General features: G+C 40.5%; 1 protein-coding gene across 6 annotated transcripts in view; it reads left to right on the top strand.

Annotated features, from left to right (window-relative positions):
* sema5ba (sema domain, seven thrombospondin repeats (type 1 and type 1-like), transmembrane domain (TM) and short cytoplasmic domain, (semaphorin) 5Ba) overlaps nt 1–20,865 on the top strand; it is a 90,709-nt gene that overhangs the window by 54,843 nt on the left and 15,001 nt on the right. For all 6 annotated transcript variants that reach the window (XR_003443363.2, XM_027164510.2, XM_027164509.2 and 3 more), the window contains 10 exons: nt 5,463–5,525; nt 6,415–6,513; nt 6,601–6,814; nt 9,155–9,440; nt 13,788–13,923; nt 14,236–14,443; nt 14,669–14,876; nt 19,789–19,906; nt 20,112–20,293; nt 20,678–20,821. Coding sequence is in view for 5 of the 6 variants with exons in the window: in XM_027164510.2 (XP_027020311.1) it covers nt 5,463–5,525; nt 6,415–6,513; nt 6,601–6,814; nt 9,155–9,440; nt 13,788–13,923; nt 14,236–14,443; nt 14,669–14,876; nt 19,789–19,906; nt 20,112–20,293; nt 20,678–20,821 (1,658 nt within the window). In the remaining variant the exon portion in view is untranslated. The remainder of the gene's footprint in view (nt 1–5,462; nt 5,526–6,414; nt 6,514–6,600; nt 6,815–9,154; nt 9,441–13,787; nt 13,924–14,235; nt 14,444–14,668; nt 14,877–19,788; nt 19,907–20,111; nt 20,294–20,677; nt 20,822–20,865) is intronic.

Genomic DNA, 20,865 nt, shown 5'->3' on the forward strand with positions numbered 1-20,865 from the left:
CATAACTCTGATCTCCCTCCCACCTTCTTATGCCTCGAAACACTTTCATGTCAGGACAACCTGCTCAGTATCTTCATGAATTAAATGCACATCAGATGCTATATGCTTCAGAAGTGTTGAAAGGTTCCTTTTGAGAGGAATATGCTCTAAAGAGGTAGTTTGAAGTAGCCAAGGTTATGATTAAACATTCACAATGTTCTTATAGTATTCTGATATGGACAATCTTTTAGTCATCTACAGCCGCTTTAATAGGAACACCAGCACTCTCATCTAATCTTTAATAGGAGCACTGGGACCCTTATATAATCAGCCGATCATGTAAGAACAGCACAATGCATAAAATCATGCAGATATGGGTCAAGAGCTTCATTTTTATTCAGATCAAACAGTGGAATGGAGGAAAATGTGAGTTCAGTCATTTTGACTGAGGCAAAACATCCAAACTGGACAGCTGAAGGCTTGAAAATGTTACCTAATTGTTTTTTGTTTCGTTTTTTTTTTTTTGCTTCCAGTCTTCATCTCTCTAGTTTCTGTGAGCCTGTGCCCAATCTAACCTCTGATTGCTGTTCTTGGCTGACGGGAGTGGAACCTAGTGTAACTTTCTGCTGTTGTAGCTCATCTGTCTCCAGAGTTCACATGTTCTCAGACACTTTTCTGCTCAACGCAGCCATAAAGAATGGTTATTTGAGTTACCCTACCCTTCTTGTCAGATCAGACCAGTTTGTCCAACACATTTCTGCCCACAGAACATCCGCTCACTATGTATTTTTTCTGTTTTTGTTTTTGATCATACTGTGCAAACTCCAGAGTCTGTAAATCCCAGTGATCAGCATTTTCTGAAATACTCACACCGAGCCCATCTGACACCATCATCCATGCCACAGTTAGTGTCGATGAGATCACACATTCTAACCATTCTGATATTAACTGAAGCTCATTACCTGTAGATTATTCTCACATTATTCTTTTTCCTATTTTCCGCAATTTTAATTTTCTCCAATTTTCCCTTTTTTTCCACACCTTTTTTTCACATCTTTTTTTATTATATATCACAGAAACCCGCAATTTGTGCAGACCTTTATATCCATTGTATGTAGTCCACTGTAGTTTAGAAATCAGACCAAGCCATGTTTCTGTGACGGTAGTCGTGACCGACTACCTTGTGCCTTTATGATATTATTTCCTCCTTTTTTTTTTACTGGATGTCCAAAGGCTTCTATGAGTCAGATCTTCTGGGTTTGAAAAAGAACAAGTTTAAAGGCTTCCTTATTTAAGATATTCGAAGGTCCATGACAAATGACTAACAAGTCAAAAAGGGGTTGATAATCAAATGTGCTAAGCTGCGAGCAAAACAGTCTCTTTTAAACTGTGAAGAAATGTAGCAAAGCCAGCCTCCTTTTATTGTCTTTGACAAGCAGCTGCATGGACAGAGGCCACTCTGGGCAAGAGGTGACTGCCTTCCTCAGCAGTCCGCATTTAAAACAGGAAGTTTTGCACACAAGTAAACTGTGAAAGAATAAAAAGAATCCATGCGTCTCTGGTTGGGTTGTATTCTATTCAAATACTTTTAAATATGTTGTAAACACAATCAACATCAGGTTAATATATGAGAGCATATAGAGCTTTAGGGCAACGGCTGCCTCTCATGTTTTAGAGTTAGATGTTTTAGGATCACATCGGCACTGGTGCATAATGCATTCGTATGTCAGTGGTGCAGGGAGGAATATGAGTGCATGAATTGTGCAGCCTTTCAAAAATGAAAAAGTGGCCACATTTAAAAAACGGTGCTGGTTTGATATTTTTCACCAGCAGTCCAAATTTTTACTGACATCAGAACCTGATGAGCCAGGGCTCATTTCATTCAGCCAGCTGGTTATTAATGTCCCCCTGCAATTTGCCCAGATTTAATAATTGATGTGGTCTTTGTTGCTGGGTGGTTATAATGTGATCTTTATATGCTAGGAAAAAAAGTCAAAACCATGAGAACAGAAAGCACCAGGGAGGGTGGGCTTTGGATTTGTTGTTTCTCTTTGTGTTTCACTAGACCAACTGATATTTGTGCATTTGTTTACTGAAATGTGTTGATATATTTAGTGAATTTTGATATTTGGATTTAAAAAAAAAAGAAAATCTGCATCTTCAGGCAATGGAAATGTATAACTATAATCTAGCTCGAGCCCTGCTGTACATTTAACCCTGCAGTACAATGCTGTCACACTGTTATAGTCATCATGTGGAGGTTTGGACATAGGCTTTGACCAATCTCTCTTTTTCACTACTTGTCATTTTTTTCTTACTTCAAAAGCTTTTTGCAGCACAACAGTGAAGCTTCAAATAATTGCCCATTTCCTCTTTCAATCTTCACATTCACACACTCGTACAACTCGCATAGTTCGGCACAATATGCAGCCCCCTTATTCAACACCACTCAAAGGGTATGCACCTCCACACTGGTCCCATTTTTCAGCACAGTTGTTAGCTATAGCAGGTGCACTAGGATTGTAGGGGTATGCTGGTATGAAGAGAGAGTGTGTGTTTGTGTTAGGGGTGTGGGTGCTAGAATGGGGAAGCGTATGTGTTTTGGGGAGAGATTGGTATGGGGGAGGAGGTAGAATGCATATGTGCACCCCGTTGTGTAGGGATCAGGGTTGTAGGACAATGAGGAAAAGGAATTGGAAGTCCTGTCACATCCATCAGGGTGGTGCTCAGTACAGGGGAACCAGCTGGCTCAATAGGGCACTGTGTTAAAGCACAAAATAAGGCGGGACCAAGAAGGTCCTATTGAAGCCTACAGATCGTGGAGCTTCAGTGTTTAAAATGGATACTCTGATGGTCTAATGGAAATGGGGTGGAGCTTACACACCTTAATCAGGCATAGCACAAAAGGAGGGAAAGTTAAGAAAAAGAAGCACAGCTGAGGGTTGAGGAGAATGAAATTAGCTCATTTGTTTGGTATTAAATATTAAGATTAACAACCAGACATGGAGTCGGGCAGTTGGAACTTTGATGTGTAAAATGAATTCATATTCACAAACTGTTCTGTAATTACATGCTTGATGGAGAGTCAGCAGTCAAGTAAAAGACAAAAAAGGTTTTAAAAATACAACACGTCACTCTAGTTTAGCAATGAATATGCTTGTTTGTAAGTAGCAGGTGCTACAAAATACCAACAAGACATTGCAGTGTGCAGGAATAGACTCCTATTTGTAATGTTCATGCATCATAATTAGTTGTCACACCTGATATTAGTCATGCACAACAGATACCACTGCCTTTTCAGCAGAATTAGACTCTATGCAGAAACGTATCATGCTGCGTATGTTTACATTAGACCTGTGTTTCTGGGTTTGAAAGAAATGTCGGAGAAATTAGGCTGGAACTGCACACAAACATATACACACACATACGTGGCTGTGGCTTTTTAAAATAATTGAGATGAAAATGCGTCGGACAGCGTTGTACTATTACACTCATTATCGTCTCCACTGCTGCCTTTTTAACTATTAGAAATTTCATCTCTGAAACTCACTTCAGTTTCCCCCTGACTTACTCAAGGTCCTCAAGGGATTCATCCAATTGTTTGTTGTTGTTTTTTTTGCTATTCTTGCTATTTAGTTTATTTACGAAACTAAATTTTGTTTTATGCAGAAAAGAAAATGAATGGGGAACAAATCAGAGTGTTGCTCTAGAAGTTAACCACAGAATAATTACAGATTGTTTCATTGCCAATATTTCTTAGTGAGTAGGAAGGTAATTATGTAATTACAGGTATGTGTTTTGGTCTTCAGTTTTTCTATGTAATGCAATGCTTGTCAGGTGCAATTTGCTATTCAGACATTTCATCCTCTCCTTAGTGAAACGCCAGCATTGCTGCTTCACTGCCAGGTGGATGGTTGCTCTCCTAGGGTGGCAAAGTCCCAGGCACCCCATTGTGGCCCTCACCAAACATGGCAGACAGTGTGCCTTTCACAGACCCACTTCTCAGAATGTGCTTTGGGAATTGCAGCGGAGGGCTGGCTTTGTTTCAATGTGGTGAAAAGAGGGGGGCTGCCATGGTTAAGGTCAGGGTTAAGCTGACGGACTTCTCTACAAACGGCTTCAAAGACAAGATGCTAATGACCCCAACTATGATTCACCACAAAGGCATTTCTCACAAACAACCCCCACTCGTATCCCAGCATTCTCTCTCTCTCTCTCTCTCTCTCTCTCTCTCTCTCTCTCTCTCTCTCTCTCTCTCTCTCCCTCTCTCTCTCTCTCTCTCTCTCTCCCTCTCTTTCAAAAAAATAGCTTTTCAGTTTGTCTTAGCGGTGGGGGTTTGTTTGGTATGATGTCACATCACCATTATCATATCTTGCTGAATGAGAGCCAGCATACTGAGGAAAAAGTGAAAATCATGAGTGACAGTCTCATTCAAAAGATTTGAGCCATGATGTTATTGCTGAGTGAAGACTGATGAGGCATACAGAGCCTTTTGCTTATTGTTGTAGTTTTACTTTACAATTTGGTTCATATGTCAATGCCTGTGTTACACTAAACAAATCACACTTAAATACCGGTTCATTACAGCTTCAAATTGTTTAATCGATTGCTCTTTATCTTATGAATCGGAGAGCTGTGTATGGAGAAAAAGGAAGGTGTTATGAATGTTATTTTTAGGGAGGCAGAACAGTTCATTTAGTCCAGATGGTGTACACTTTACACAGTAGAGATTAGAGAACAGGATGGAAAGGAACACAAGAGTTTTCTTCCATTGTCTCTGCTCTGTGCCATTCCTTTTACTCTCTCGCACACACTGAGCAGAGCAGAAGACTATTTTTAGGTGAGACAGACTGGAATGAGAGCTGTTAGTCAAAGGGTTGTGGTAGAAGATGTAGCTCTGTTTTTGTTTAAAGATGAGACAAAAAGAAAGTAGGTTTGAGCTGTACATGTTCTATATACCACAGATAGATAGATAGATAGATAGATAGATAGATAGATAGATAGATAGATAGATAGATAGATAGATAGATAGATAGATAGATAGATAGATAGATAGATAGATAGATAGATAGATAGATAGAATACATTCTGTTGGCTGCTATAAACTCTTTCAGTTTGTGTATAAAAAAAAAAGCCCTGGACCAGTCACTACAAAAAGGTGTAATTGGGATAAGCAAAATGGAGACACCAAAGGGAGGGAGACTAGATTTCTCTTCCTGAAAAAAATAAGCAAGGCAACAGCATTTACATGCAAATTTCATCTGGCTTTCTAACTGTTTCCTTCCCTCACCCTTTTAAGCCACTGCTCCACTTATTTAGCTGTTTACATAATAAACAAGCATGAATAAGGTTAATGTCGTTTAAGACATCCGGCTAAATGCAATATTGCTGTGCACAGTTGAGTAACACGCCTCGAGCTGAACGTCTGCTGGCTTTTAGTGAATGCCACAAGTCACTTTTCAACATGTATTTTGGTTTCCTAGGCGACAGAATGGGGCCCAGACGAAGACACCAGGAGGTCCTGTCAAAGCAAAGGGAAGACGGAGGTAACTTTGAACCCCTGGTTTTATTGCTGGATAGTAACGTTTCTTTCAAAATGCCGGCATCTCATTGGATAGAGGAAAGAGAATGGGTTTGTCTTGTAGGAGGACACAGTGAAAAGCGCATTTATCCTGTGTTTGCCAAAGCACAAATCACCAGTTAGTGAATAATGTGTTGTGAATAATAAATAATTTATGGCATATCAGTGCTTGTGTGCAGCTTTAATATGCTGATTGAAACCCAGCATTTAGCAGGTGCTTATGATGGCTCTTTTTAGCATTCCAGCATGCCAGACAAGGTCCCCCTGTGGTGCTGATAAGAAACACTGTGATCAGGCTGTCTTGGGGGATTGATCACTGTGCTACTTTTATCTTAGAAGACCAAATGTAATCTCATTTGCAAAATCTGACCTCAGTTCATTTTAGGTGTTCGAGTTTCTGTACAAGATTAATGCACTAAGTTTTATCGCTCACAAGTTCAAATTTTAAAAGAGATCCTTATATTTGCTTTGGCCAATTACAAATACTAACTGGAACATACTAAGAGATGACCTGGCCTTTTCAATTCGGAAGTGTTTATAGCAATTCTCTGAGTCCCCATCAACGTACGCACGGCAGTGGATAGCATCTAAGGTGGAGAACACAAACCATTGTCGGTTTCCCAAGGCTAATAAGTCATTTTTCATATGTCACTTTTCACTCCAAGACACTTCATTCCTTTGTGTTTTGAAGAAATATGGATTCTTAACCAAGCTCAGAGGAAGAGGATTGTCCTGAGTGTCTTGTGATTAACTGATAATTATAGCATGATTTCAGGTCAGATGTACATGGGTTATGTGGCATTTGATGAAATAGCACTGCTGTAACATACTGACAGGGTTCATTTTTTCTTCAGACGGAGTGTCAGAACTACATTCGAGTACTTCTGGTTAACAAGACGGAGGTGATGACATGCGGCACTAACGCTTTCCAGCCTCTGTGCATCACCAGAGAGGTAAGTGACGATAGTATTTACTCAGCAGTTAGAGTTGTTTTTAGGAATTAGAGCATATCTAATTAATTCTTTCTCACCATCTGTCAGGTGGGGAATATGAGCAGAATATTGGAACGGGTGAATGGTGTGGCACGCTGCCCTTATGACCCTCGCCATAATTCTACGGCAGTTGTGACAGACAGCGGAGAGCTTTACGCTGCCACAGTCATCGACTTCTCTGGCCGGGACCCAGTCATATATCGCAGCCTGGGAAACATGCCTCCTCTGAGGACCGCCCAGTACAACTCCAAATGGCTCAATGGTATGAGTAACACAATGTCTTTGTCGTTTTTAATCTGGTTGAGTAGTGTAATGTTTTACACTCATCTAGCACCTGTTTGATTAGTGAATTAAAAAAAAAAGTCAATTAATTTTTGAATCTCTGCATGATGATCTACATGTCGGTGGTGAATCTCATGTCTCCGGTGTCTTCACATGTTATTTCCTTGAAGCGAGGCAGGTGTTAAAGCTTACTTATAGAGCAGCAAGCAGTTTTTGCCTCAGGTGGAACAGATCAGCTCTCTGCCAGGCAGTGGTATAATTATTCCTCACAGTAGGAAGAGGGTGAAATTGCTGCTGCAATGCTCCACTCTACCAGAAACACCCACCTAACTCCACTGTGGGAGATTTGAAGTGAGGGGCTGCAGAGGAAAAAAGGTAGAGAGAAATAGAGTTTTTGCGCACACACATGCACATTTTTCCCCATCCGACATACGAAAGCACAAAGACTCAATTCTGTGCCTCGGTGTGAAGAATAATCTGTCAGACTTATGTTGCTGTGCTCCTCATGCCAGAATTCAGCTCTCAGCATATCGCACCTGTAAAAAATAGCACTTACTCACCAAGCCAGTGGGATGTGAAGATAACCCTCTGAAAGTAAAGTGTGAATTAAAATCTCATTTCCATTCATAAGCCTATTCCCGTGGGGGTCAGGAAAGAATGTCACAGACCTCTGGGGTCCTGATTCACCTGGCCTGTTGTTGTGCTGTGCACCTACATATAAGGTGCTGACTGACTACATTTTAATAATGAAGTGAATTGGAACGGAAATGGAATAAGCCCTGGGTTTTGGCTCCAAACTCTCTTATGAGAAGTTCCTCAGTGCCACCGGAGAAGCTGCAAGTCTGGCATGATCTCAAATTCATGCACGCGCACACACACACACACACACACACACACACACACACACACACACACACACACACACACACACACACACAGAACACACCTGAAATGATCTGTTTACTTTTATTCTGCAAGTAGAAAAATACTGTTTGTCATATTCACACCCACATGTAACTGTACAGTCATGCACATGCATATAAACATGTGTACACTTACACAACATGTACAGTCCGGTCTACCGCTCAGCCACAGAAAAATCTGCTTGTTGGAAGTACATACTGAAATATTTGCAGCAATGCAAGTGTCCAACTTAATTATTACAACGAGATGACTATTAATAATATTTTAAACAAAATGAAGAAATATCTGATAAGGTTAGTTTAAAATGGACTTACAGTTCTTACTCAACATCCAGAACGCTCTTAGCCCTTAGTTAATCATTGTTCAGTCAATTAGCTACACACTACACACATTCATTTTTGTGTTTATTATTATCAGTGTATAATGTTCCTGGATGCTGTAGCAGTTTAAAAAGCAGTTTATTTACAGAATGACCCTGATGGTGTCACTCAGAAGAGGATGGGTAATCCTTTTGAGTCTGAATGTCAAAGTTTCTTCCACGTGTTACATCATTATGTTTTTTTAATGCATTATTATTATTTTATATAAGGTGTGAAAATGAACATAAAATCGCTGGCAAAATTGTCGGTTAACCATATAAAATTTATATAAACTGGGAGTGTGGAATAGAGGTGAAGAGGTGAGTACAGGCGGGTGGGCGTGGGTGGAGAAAAGTGTCAGGAGTGTTGTGTGATAGAAGATTGTCAACAAGAATCAAAGGAAAGGCGTACAAGACAGTAGTGAGACCAGCTTTGCTGTATGGCTTAGAGACTGTAGCAGTGAGGAAAAGGCATGAGGCAGAGAAGGAGGTAGCAGAGATGAGGATGTTGAGGTTCTCTTTAGGAGTGATGAGGATGGACAGGATTAGGAACGAGCACATCAGTGGGACAGATCAGGCTGGCTGTTTTGGGGACAAGGACAAAGAGGCTAGATTGAGATGGTTTGGACATGTACAGAGGAGGGAGATGGTTATATTGGTAGAAGGATGTTGGAGATGGAGCTGCCAGGTCAAGAGGAAGGCCGAAGAGGAGATATATGGGTGTGTTAAAAGAGGACATGAAGTTAATTGGTGTGAGAGTAGAGGATGCCGAAGATAGTTAGGTGGAAACAGATGATTCGCTGTGGCGACCCCTAACGTGAAAAGCCGAAAGTAGAAGGAGAGGATAAATGATCATTTTGGTGATATTCCAGGGCTTCTGTTTCATTTGTGAATTCAGGTTCTTGTCTTGACTTTTGCATGTTCTACCTGTGTCCACATGGGTTTTCTCTGTAGTCCCTGGCATCAACTAATTTCCCCAAAACATCTCACTATGTGCATAGTGATAATCAGAATATATTCTCTTTCTCTTCCTCTCAGAGCCTCAGTTCATCTCAGCCTATGATATTGGACTCTTCACCTTCTTCTTCCTGAGGGAGACTGCAGTAGAGCATGACTGTGGGAAGACTGTGTACTCTCGGGTGGCACGTGTCTGTAAGAATGACATCGGTGGCCGCTTCCTGCTCGAGGATACATGGACCACTTTCACCAAAGCTCGGCTGAACTGCTCCCGCTCTGGAGAGATCCCCTTCTACTACAATGAGCTCCAGAGCACTTTCTACCTGCCTGAGCAGGATCTCATCTACGGCATCTTTACTACCAATGTGTGAGTGCAGTCTAAAACCATGTCAAGTTAATGTGTTTTGCACATACATAATTTCTCCTGTAGTGGCAAGAAAAAATGACTAATGTGTTCAAATAGGCTTTTAACACATATAAGTAAGAGATAACGCATAAGAGATTATATGTATATTTACTAGTGTTTAAGCATTTGTTTCAATCAACTTTAACTTTACACCATACCACCTAGCATCTGGTCTTTCTCTTTCATCAATATTGTGCAGGAAACTCTGGATGTGATAGAGGTTGAAACTAGACAGTGAAATAGGGGGAACATTTTGTTTCTTCTGTTTGCCAGCAGATCTGTAGTGGCTCTTTAAAAGAGTCCGAAATCAGGAACTCTGGTGGCTAAAGGCTGTATATACTGAATGTGCTGTAAAATGTGCTGTGCTCTTTCTCACCCTCTCCCTCTCTCTCTCTCTCTCGCTCTCTCTCACACACACACACACACACACACACACACACACACACACACACACACACACACACACACACACACACACACACACACACACACAAACTTTGGTAGTGATGGGATATAGTAATGAAATCATAAGAGCAGTGTCTCCATCTGTCTGCAGTAAATTGAACACCTCCAGCATGGACCTCTGGAATCTGGGGTTGTAAGAGCAGCACAGAGGGTGAGAAACTGTCTGAGAGAGAAAATGTGGATCTGCAAGCAGTAGTATTCCTACCAGTTGGTAAAGACTGAGTTGTGAAGGCTAACCCATTTTCACTGTGAATTAGTGCCTAAAGGTCTGTAAGCACTATAGCCCCTTATAATGAACTCACTGTGTTTATAGCTCTGCCATTCGCAGGACTAAGCTGCACTTTGTCAGTGCATTTCTACACAGCTATAAACACTGCTAATCATACAGCAGCACTGAACCCAAGCACTAAAACACACTTTACTTTATCTTCTCATTTTGCCCCATCTGACGACCTATACTGCAGTGCTCCATCACACATAATGACTTCATCATTTTATTTCTCAGGACATAATTTGAATCAAGAAGGCTTTCGGGGGCAGGATGCCTTGTTCACACTAATAAGAATACATTAGAAAATACTGTTTGCATTCGTATATTCTTTTTAAAATAGTTTTTTATCCAAATTGAAGACAGATGGTCTAAAGACACTTTCGAGCAAACAGACAATCAGCATGTTATCTGAGGAATTTTAAGAATTCCCATCATGTTGTTTCATGTGGTAAAAGTTACAGATCACAATTCGCACTTTTAGTAACAGTCAGTAATAGCACTAAGAATGCAGAGGTCAGTTGTGTAGCTATGACTTATAAAGTATTAAGTGCATGCAGGAATGCTGTGTTTATATTGGGCTCGGAACGATTTTAAAAGCGCAACCAATACATTTTCCATCAGTGACTGTCAAATTAGCTTGTGCTGTATTTGGGCTGTGTTGGAGTTTGGTTATAGTGAAAATTTCAGGCCGGTCATATAACAACAAACACTGGCATTTTCAAACATCCTCTTTCTCCCACTGTCCAGACCACAATGGATTATTAAAAAGATCCTTTTTAAGCTGCATGACAAAAAAGATTAGTTTGCACAATGATATACAGTATACTAAATACATTTGACTTGCTTTTAAAGCATATTTAGAGATATAACGAGGATAGTGTAATTGTGCAAGTCTTCACTCAGTTTTGTCACACACATGTGTCATTCTTATGTGGTGACTTTGGAGACTTCTTGACTTCCTCTCCCAAGATAGAGACTGTGACCAGTGCTATAACTGTGATTATTATGGAGTAAAATAATTCGGACTAATCCTGCCTCATGCATCAGCAGACTGCTGACAGGGCTTTTGCATTCATCAGTGATGAGGTTGGAATCCCAGACATATTATGATGCATGTTTCATCTTTTTTTAAAACATATGGAGATTCTCTAGCAACCAGAGTATACATGTAGGTGCTCTCATTTGATTATACAATGGCCAGTGTCGTGATAGATATTAGAATAAAAATTAAAATGCTAAACATTCTATACTTGACAACCTGGACAGCTATTAGGTGTGTGTAGCAGTAGATAAGCTTTAGATAATCATCTTCTCTCACAGTAAGATGCCATCACCCTCATATCCTCTGAATATGAATAAGAATAAGAATGTCTGGTACCATGTCTCTTTATGCCATCTGACTGTCTGGTTGTCACACATGGGCACAGGATGCAACCTATAGGCACATTATATTCAGGTGGGATCCATGCCCATTTTAGAAGCAATTATATATGAGATAAATTGCTTCCTCCACTTCCACCATACTGGGTAGAGTACAGATTAAAAACTCTCTCTCTCTCTCTCTCTCTCTCTCTCCCCTCGCTCTCTCTCTCTCTGTATGTCTCTCTAGCCTCTAGCTTTCTAAAAAAAAGTTATAGGATGTTCAACAATGCTGATAGGACAATGTTCTGTGGACATAGGCGACAAAAGTTGTACTTTTTGGAGAAATTGCTCAGCAAAATTTTTGGTACTGCACCCTATCAAAACTGTAAAGCATGGCAGAAACTTTAGCACAGGGTTATTGCTGCTAAACGATGTTCTACCAGTTATTAAATAAAATGGATCACATACTTTTTTTTTAGTGTGGATTGTAAATGATTAATGAATGTGTTCATTAGAAACATGAAAAATAAAACTGTTATCGTTATTTTAAGCATTATTGTATTATTTGTCCAGAAATCCCAGTAATTCCTAAGGATTTACAAGCATTTTTTGTAGCTATGTAGATCAATATTGGTTTACTGTTGAGTTCCAAGCATATCACATTGCAAGTCGCCTTAAGTCTCTTTCACACATGGATAAATTTGGGAACGTTTTTTGAAGGTTAATCAGGAGTTCTGATTCATTGAGACGCAGGCCCACCCTCAATGTTAAATCAATGAAGTGGAGCAGTTAAAATAATCCTCTCTGCTCTCTGAACTGTTTCTTATTCCTTCCAGTTGCCTGCTATTATTTCACTAATGATTAAAGAGGGCTGATTAACAGAAGCTTCCTGCTATAAGGACTTTATGAACACGATAAGTTTTATATAGCAAAGAGCCAAAGCTGAGCCAGCATATTACTGTTGATTATTTTTATGCTTCTGCTATGGCAAAAAAGGCCATTCTCATCCATCAGGAAGTTCATGCTGCCTTGATGAAAGCGTCAAAGAAAAAGAGCAGGTTGATGAAAGCATAGTTGTTTTGCTGTCATGTCAAAACCTGCTTAGAGCAGGGCACCTCAGAGGAAGTTAGCTTCTCTCTTTTTCTAGCTTACTCCTGGCTAATGTGTTTAATAGTCCATATTCCATCACTGCCCAGTTTGCTGGATATAAAGGATGTCTTTTGCTAGTTGTTTGAGCTGCATGGTCAAACCTTTGTTCTCCTACTGGCAATGCCCATCGTCTCACACTTTCCCTCTCGGCAAGTGTACACCATCTTAGAGCTGGACCCTAAGCCCTCTGATGCAGGTTCTATTGGTTCTTTTCCAGACTCCGTAACCACAGCCCAATTCAGGCCCCATAGTCTAGCAGGGCTAGATTCCCTGCTGGAGCTCAGCCGTAGAGACCATCTGTCCACTGCTCTGCTGCTAGCACCCTAGTTGTTGCTGATCATTTGTCTCTGCAGCCCATGCTTGTTTTGAGTCAGCTCAAAACACACATTTACTCTCCCAGATATTTTCTGCTTGCTTCAGATACTATTTGGCTGTGAATCTGCCTGCTTTTAAAAGCAACATAAATTAATGTTGTTTTATTTTTTTTAAGGCAGTCTTCCATTTTTATACTTTTTATACTCACAGGCATGGCTGCTACTGTATATACTGAATGAGGAATACTGAGGAAGATGGTCATTTTCAGATCACATTATTTTGCCCATCTTAATTATTTGTCTGCAGAGGAATTGATTGCATGGATAACTAAATAGCAGTGGGCAGAGGTTTACACAGGTGTCAGTGGCATTTACGTTACATAACAGTGGCCGTGTGCATCAGCCGTAATTTCACAGTGTGAGTGCTTGTGTATTCTTTATTATTCAGTGTCTGTCGCTACTGACTTGAATTTAGCCTTATGTGACTTCATTACATTTTCATATGTAAATCTTTGCTCAAACTCCATTTTAAAACTGTTGTTAGGAGAGAAGCCTTAAGGCTTAGAGATTCACTGCTGGTTCCTTATGCTAAAATCCAAAATCCTTCACCTAGCAAGACACACAGCTCGGTTACATTAGTATCAGTTACTTATTGTCATATTTCCTTGATTTCTAAGCCCTTTCTTCACCATTACTTTTGTTCTCTTTCTCACATGCTCTTTCTATCTCTCTGTCGACTATATACAGGAACAGTATAGCTGCATCAGCAGTTTGTGCGTTCAACCTCAGTGCCATCACACGTGCGTTCAATGGGCCATTTCGCTCCCAGGAGAACCCACGCTCCACCTGGCTGCCAAGTCTTAACCCTATCCCCAACTTCCAGGTTTGCCACTCACCTTGACTCTATTTATTTTCTAGTTCGTGATTCTGCATTTAATTCACATTCACAGTTGTAAAGCTACACTGGTTTCATGTTATATTGTCGACCGGGAATACTATTTGTATAAACACTCAGTATGTAAAGTTTGCAGTCAACCAGATAATTTTTTTAATGACTAATCATCTGTAATATGACATACTGCAATGATATTTCAATTTAATGAAAATTCACACAGTTTAACACTCCTAGCATTGTTGCATTAAAATATAGTAGATTCATATATTTATTACTCAGATTTACCTTCAATTGTTACAGTGTGGTACCATCGAGGATGAGGGGCCTAACGAGGGCCTAACGGAACGTAGCCTGCAGGATGCTCAGCGACTCTACCTCATGAATGACGTGGTACAGCCCGTGTCTGTCAACCCGCTAGTCTGGCAGGATAATGTGCGCTTCTCCAAACTAGTGGTGGACATTGTGCAGGGCCAAGACACTCTCCACCATGTCATGTACATTGGCACAGGTGAGTAAATGTGCAAGCCAGGAAAGCTGAATCGGTCTGTGGTGACTAATATTTCAATGACATTATTGCATGAGAAGTCTGTTCCCTGATACGTATTTAAAACATACTTGACAAGTCTGCATTATAAATAGAAACTTACTTCAGACAGTGTTATAACCTACCAGCAGTATTTAAATAATTTAGAAGCTAAAATTTGATTTAATTCTGTCCTTCATTATGTATTAGAATATGGGACCATTCTGAAGGCTCTGGCAACCACCAATAAGAGTCTACAAGGCTGTTATTTGGAGGAGATGCAACTCCACCCACCCGGTGTAAAGGAGCCAATACTGAGTCTCCAGATTCTCCATGGCGACAGGACTCTCTTTGTGGGCCTGAATGACAGAGTGCTAAAAATTCCCTTGGCTCGATGCTCCAACTATAAAACAGAACAGTAAGCATAATTGTAATATCCAAACCTTTAGAAATGTAACCGACAAAAAACAGGAAAATTCCCTTCTGCATGAAGCTGCGTGTATTCAGTCCTATTCATTCATTCTGTCCTTGGGGACATGAAAGCCTTTGGCTCAGTTCCACATGGCATGGGCTCATACATAGGTAGCCCAAATAATTGGGACCGAAATCTGGATGACTTATGCAGAGAAAAGGTATTCATTGCTCACAGAGGTTATCATAGAATTCGATCAGTCCGGGCCTGCAGCCTATCTGAGGTAGGGACCAGAGTCAAGTTCTATTTGACTAAAGGTCGCAAAGGATAGTTTGTCAGCTGTGTGCTGTACTGCTGAAGGTGAAAAAGAAAGAAGAGCTTCAGAAGTGCTTCCAAAGCAGACAAACATGCTGAGAGAGAGATATATATCTAACAGAGAACAAACAAACAACAATCGTGCATTTTAAGAGGAGAGTGGGTGACTGTGCTGTTAGAGACGGGTAAGGACAGAAGGAAAAGTGAGAGTACTTAAAGCTTTTTTGAAAGCCAGCAGGAAAGAATAATCACATTGTTCAATGACAAATCTGACAGATTGTACAGATAGTACAGGTTTGATATGCTGCATACTAGCCATAATATTCTTTCTATAATAATTATTATTATAAGAAGAATGCATGAATGTTATTTTTTACTTCTATTTAATAATAGCAATTAGTTATTTTCTGTCAACTCTTTAATTATTTTCATGGGTGAATTTTCTATGCCTTTATGAAGCATGTTCTGTATATTCTATATTGCTTCATTTAAAATGTTAGTTATAAAATCTCTTTACAACAGTCTGTATTATCTTTTTAATGAGGACAACCAAAACACTCTTAATAGCACTTCGGTTTATGGATTAAATAGAGGCTCTTCTGATGTATGCATGCAGCTGCAAGTATTTCAAGCTTTCCTCTTGTCTTTGTAGAAGTGTTTATTAGTGACTTAATGCAAAATGTTCATGTCGGCAGTGGCTTTGGTCTGTGTAATTACATTTGACCTTTAAGCACTCCACTTTCTGCTAACACCTCTTGCCCCAGTCTCACGCCTGTCCAGTAAGAAACTAATTTAATCCACTTGGGCTGCTGTTTGGCCCGGAAAACAATGCCAGCAAAGCCACTCTGCCACATCAATCCACTTCAGTGAGCGTTAGCAAGGGTGAGAGAGGGTGATTGCGTCTTAGGGAGAAATGGATGTGGAGGTTTCAGTAATGGCTGAGGCATGGGAGCAGTTCCCTCCTGAATGACGAGCTCTGCTCTCACCTATAGGCTCTGGCCACAGGCACAAAACAAAGCAGCAGTGTTAGTGCAGGTGGAATGAAGCAATTTATAGCGTTTAGACGACTGTGGAAGTCGATCAAGTGCACAGAATTGAATCATGGCAGCAGACAAATTAGCCTACTGCTCTCCTCACGAAACAGAAGTTTTAAGAAGTTGAATTTGGTAAATATTCAGTATCCTGTGTGTAAAATAGTTCAGGTTAATACTGTTGATATTGCTATTTAATATATGTGGGAGGAATATACAAGGTTATGAAGCCCAGTCACAGCAGAAATAAACAGTTCATACTCACTCTTTAAGTCACACTAAAAGAGTAGGACACTGCATCTGAAACCACATGTTTTGCCTGGTAAACCACAAATGGTTTTTACAGCTTTCCCTTGGGGTTACCATTACCACAGATGTGGCCAGCTTTTTTCAGTCTGTTAAAGAAAAGCCACGGTCCTCTAGCCACAAAAATACTTAAATCAAGCATGTGGAATCCTTCATACACCCTACAGCACCACAGTGTATCTCAGCAGAGAACATAGCAACACCACATAGGTTTTCATTATGCAACTTAACCCATGCCCATGAGAAAAAAGCTTTAGTTTAGGACTTGATTTGTGTCAAAGAATTATTTAAGCAACTGTACCTAAAGTAATTTTTAAAGTATTTCCTGTTAATTGATATACACAACTATGGCTCTTTTACCTGTGACTGTTAAGAAGGTCAGAATGAGACCTGCGTGAGGGGTGCTTTGTTGTGGGGCTCTGAGGGGCACGCTGGCCAAGAAGATTTATGATTTGTTGTTATGGCAGCTTGTCAGCAGGGTGCTAAGGAATACAGTGGTTAAAAGCTTACATCAGTACAGCCTATTGGAGCACTCAGCCTAACACTGTAGGATATCTAACAGCAGGAGAAGAGAGGGAGAAGGAGGGGAAAGAAAGTAATCAGAAAGTGAAGGTATTTATTACTTCCAGAGAATGTTTGGCTTTTAACGGAGTCTTCTTTTGCAGACTTTCAATATTGAAGCCATTTCTCTTTCATGCGCTCTCTCAGCATTTATTCAGTCAGGCAATATGTCTCAAAGCCTTTGCCCTCAAGTTCTGACAAACTCCAACAGTGATAACTCATTAAAAGTGCTAACCGAGCCTTCATACAGCTATCTCGTTTAGGTTTATGGGACCAGCAAAGAGCCGTCCATCCTCCGAACAGCTTTTAAAGTCAAGAAACTGGATGAATGTGCAGAGTTTGATGGCTTTTTTCAGCCAGTTCACTAGTAATTAAGGGAAGAACTGAAAGAAACCCTGTCACTGGTTACAGATATTGCTCTTGCGAACTCTAAACTTTAGACCAACATATATAAAGACAAAGTGTGCAGAAATTCCTTTCAGTGAATCTTGTGTAGAAATAGTATCACTGATGCAACGTAAAAAATACTTGTGACTACTCAAAATTAGTGTTGTTTAAAAATTTGTAGATGTCATTGTTTATGCATGACATCAAACCATAACACTGCGTGCTGTGTCTAAAGGTTTGCTTTTCCCAATCGGTTCAAAGTGGCAAACCTGACCAGCTGTTATATTTATGGTCATGAGGGCAGGTTTTGATGTTAAAGGGACAGTGATAGCTATTTGCCTCCAATCTTTCTTTTTAAAAGGCCTATAAAAAAAGGACAGTATTTTATAGCCCTCCTCATCTCTTTAAAACATCCATTAAGCTCGCAGGGAATAGGGGAGATTTATTGCATTCCATCAGTCGTCATGCCACATTGTTTTATGTGTTAGTTTATTTTCACCTTGTATACTGTTTAAATTTAACAAGCCATGCGGATTTGCTCATGATGTATCGATCTTTCAGCAAGCCAACACACGACATGAATGTAGTTTGCGCCACTTGGTGATGTCACTTGAAGCACCTCATGCCTAACTCGGGTACAAATATATCAAATACATGATGGCTGTTTTTGCTGAACTGCTATTTATGATACAGTAATGAGACATTGCTCAGCACTAACTAATGTTCATGGCCTGCTGTTTTTAAAATAGCTGAGCTATCAGTATGACAGTGCAGTTTTTTTTTTTTTTTACAATAGCAGCATTTTTTCGCAGGGTAAAGCCAAAACATTTCTATTTCCCCCTGTGTGTTCAAACTTATTTTCCTAAATCTGAATTGCAGGTGGAAACATGCATTTCACAGTCTAGGCCTTTAATTTCTCTCAGGGAGTCAGCTGGCAGATGGCTGAGCCAGGCCGTGGCCTGCAAGTGCTCTAAGCTGCTTGTGTGTCCATTGGCCATCCATGAACCGGCCCTCCAGTTCAAACTGTCAAATCAGCATTCCCCTTGAGCTGCTGCATTTTCTCAGTCTTAAGAGCTTACATGGTTCGCTTGTGCTCAGAGGCACCGGTTCATGGGAGTGGATTTCTCCTCTGTAATTAATAAGACAGGCACCAACTTCTCGCTTAAATGGGTTTTGCTTGCAGGTTAGCGCCCTGTGGGCTTGTCTGTCTACCTTTGGTAACTGGGGGTAATTGAGCCTTCTGCACCACATAGCCATCATTATTCCCTTTCTTCCCTAAGATGTCCTTAATTGACAGAAACAGTGTTATTTAATTATGCCTTACACATGTTAGTGCAACTGCCTGCCAACACAGGAGTCAGGGTAAGTAAGAGAGGTAGGAAAGTGAACAGATAAACACATGAGTCTTTGATTAAAATAAGAGTGAAAACTGGAAGACCTGATGTCCATCATATAGCTTAGTTTATGCAGTTTCTTCATCGACCTTCATTTGTAAAAAAAATATATAGTATCTTCTTCATCTTAAGAGGATATTTTTTTTTAGAATTTTATCGTTCAATAAAGAGGGTCAACTACAGCAGTCAAAAACAGGGCCATTTGCTGTATTAGCAAATATTAGCAAACTGTAGAAGGAAGCTGGAATTATTCATAGAGATTCTGGACGTTCAAGCAGCTGTGTTTGTACTCCAGGCAGACTTCTTTATTCACTGGCATTCATTCTTAAACACTGTTTATTTTCCCTAAAATTGGAGCACTAGCCACTCATGCAAACAAAACAAGCTGCTTGTGCCAAAAATAGGAGTCTCTCAGGCTAATGGTTTAGCTGGGGCACGGTATTTGCTCTCGGGTTTACTGCTATTCCTGCATTCCTGCACCCTATTTGTGTCTCATGGCTTAAGTTCATTAGTGAGATTGGGTTTAATCGGACCTCATAAGACGGGTGCTTTTTAACCAGATTAAATATTTTACCTTTGGTCATGGCATGTTGGGTATAAATAAAGTCTTGCTTACCTCTCTGTATTTTTCTCAATATATGTACAATATATGATTGGTGTCAGAATATTCTGGTTTAATTGTAAAACTGATTGTTTAGTTACAGTGGCTGGTGTTTATATGCTTATTTACTTGATGCCATTTGCATCTCTCTCTCTCTCTCTCTCTCTCTCTCTCTCTCTCTCTCTCTCTCTCTCTCTCTCTCTCTCTCTCTCTCTCTCTCTCTCTCTCTCTCTCTCTCTCTCTCTCTCTCTCTCTCTCTCTCTCTCTCTCTCTCTCTCTCTCTCTCTCTCTCTCTCTCTCTCTCTCTGTTCTGTGTTTCCCAGGATGTGTTTGGGTGCCAGAGACCCATATTGTGGTTGGGACAGGAAGCAGCGACGCTGCACCACAATTGAGGATAGCTCCAATATGAGCCAGTGGTTCCAGAACATCACTGCATGCCCAGTAAGAGCAAAAACACCTGCCTCTGCATGAAGGGTGGCTTACCACATGATTGACTTGGCCTCTGCTTTTAAAGTTGCCCATTCATAGTCATTTGTGAGCAAGAGTGTGAACAGAGGCTGTTTCTAGCTGTGGTGGAACTGGCTGAGGAAAGCACTTCCACTATAATTTGCTCTCCTTTTAAATTGTTATCATTTACCTTTTTCAGCTGTGGAACCAAACCATAGACGGTGCCTATGGGCCTTGGACTTCATGGCAGCCTTGCAGCCACGATGACGGAGATGGCACCAGTGCTTGTCTTTGTCGTTCCAGGGCATGTGACAGCCCTTCTCCCTTCTGTGGAGGAAAAAATTGTGAGGGTCCTACCATTGAAGTGGCCAATTGCTCGAGGTAACAGCAGTTTTATTTCACTGCTAAAGCTCACTCAAAATTTATTTTATCCTCATACTGAATTTAAAATGCGAGTCATACCAAAGAATCAGGCTTTAAAAGTGCTTGATGATTTGCACGTACAGGAGCCATACTCTGCATAAGAGTAGCTAAGACAAAGTTATGCAAGATTAAATGCAAGGTGACAAAATTAAATAGTGTTTGCCCAGGAAGTGGCAATTAATTTTTGAGAAGTGCTATACAGGAGCAAGGCACTTAAGCAAATTAAGGGAATGCATTTGCACATTGAAACTTACTCCTTATCAAAGCAAAATTCTTCTTCTTCTACCATCGCATACTGGAAACGCTCAAAAAAACACTGATATTGTCTTTGGTTTCTTTTAGGAATGGTGGCTGGACTCCCTGGTCGTCATGGGGTCAGTGCAGCACCAGCTGTGAGATTGGCTTCGAGGTGCGTCAGAGATCCTGTAACAACCCATCACCCAGACACGGTGGCCGAGTGTGTGTGGGTCAAGCCAGAGAACAGAGGTGAGAGAGACAGAAAGTGAAGTGCTCTTGCACTCTACTGTACA

This window comes from Tachysurus fulvidraco, chromosome 6, assembly GCF_022655615.1.
Source record: "Tachysurus fulvidraco isolate hzauxx_2018 chromosome 6, HZAU_PFXX_2.0, whole genome shotgun sequence".
NCBI lineage: Eukaryota > Metazoa > Chordata > Actinopteri > Siluriformes > Bagridae > Tachysurus > Tachysurus fulvidraco.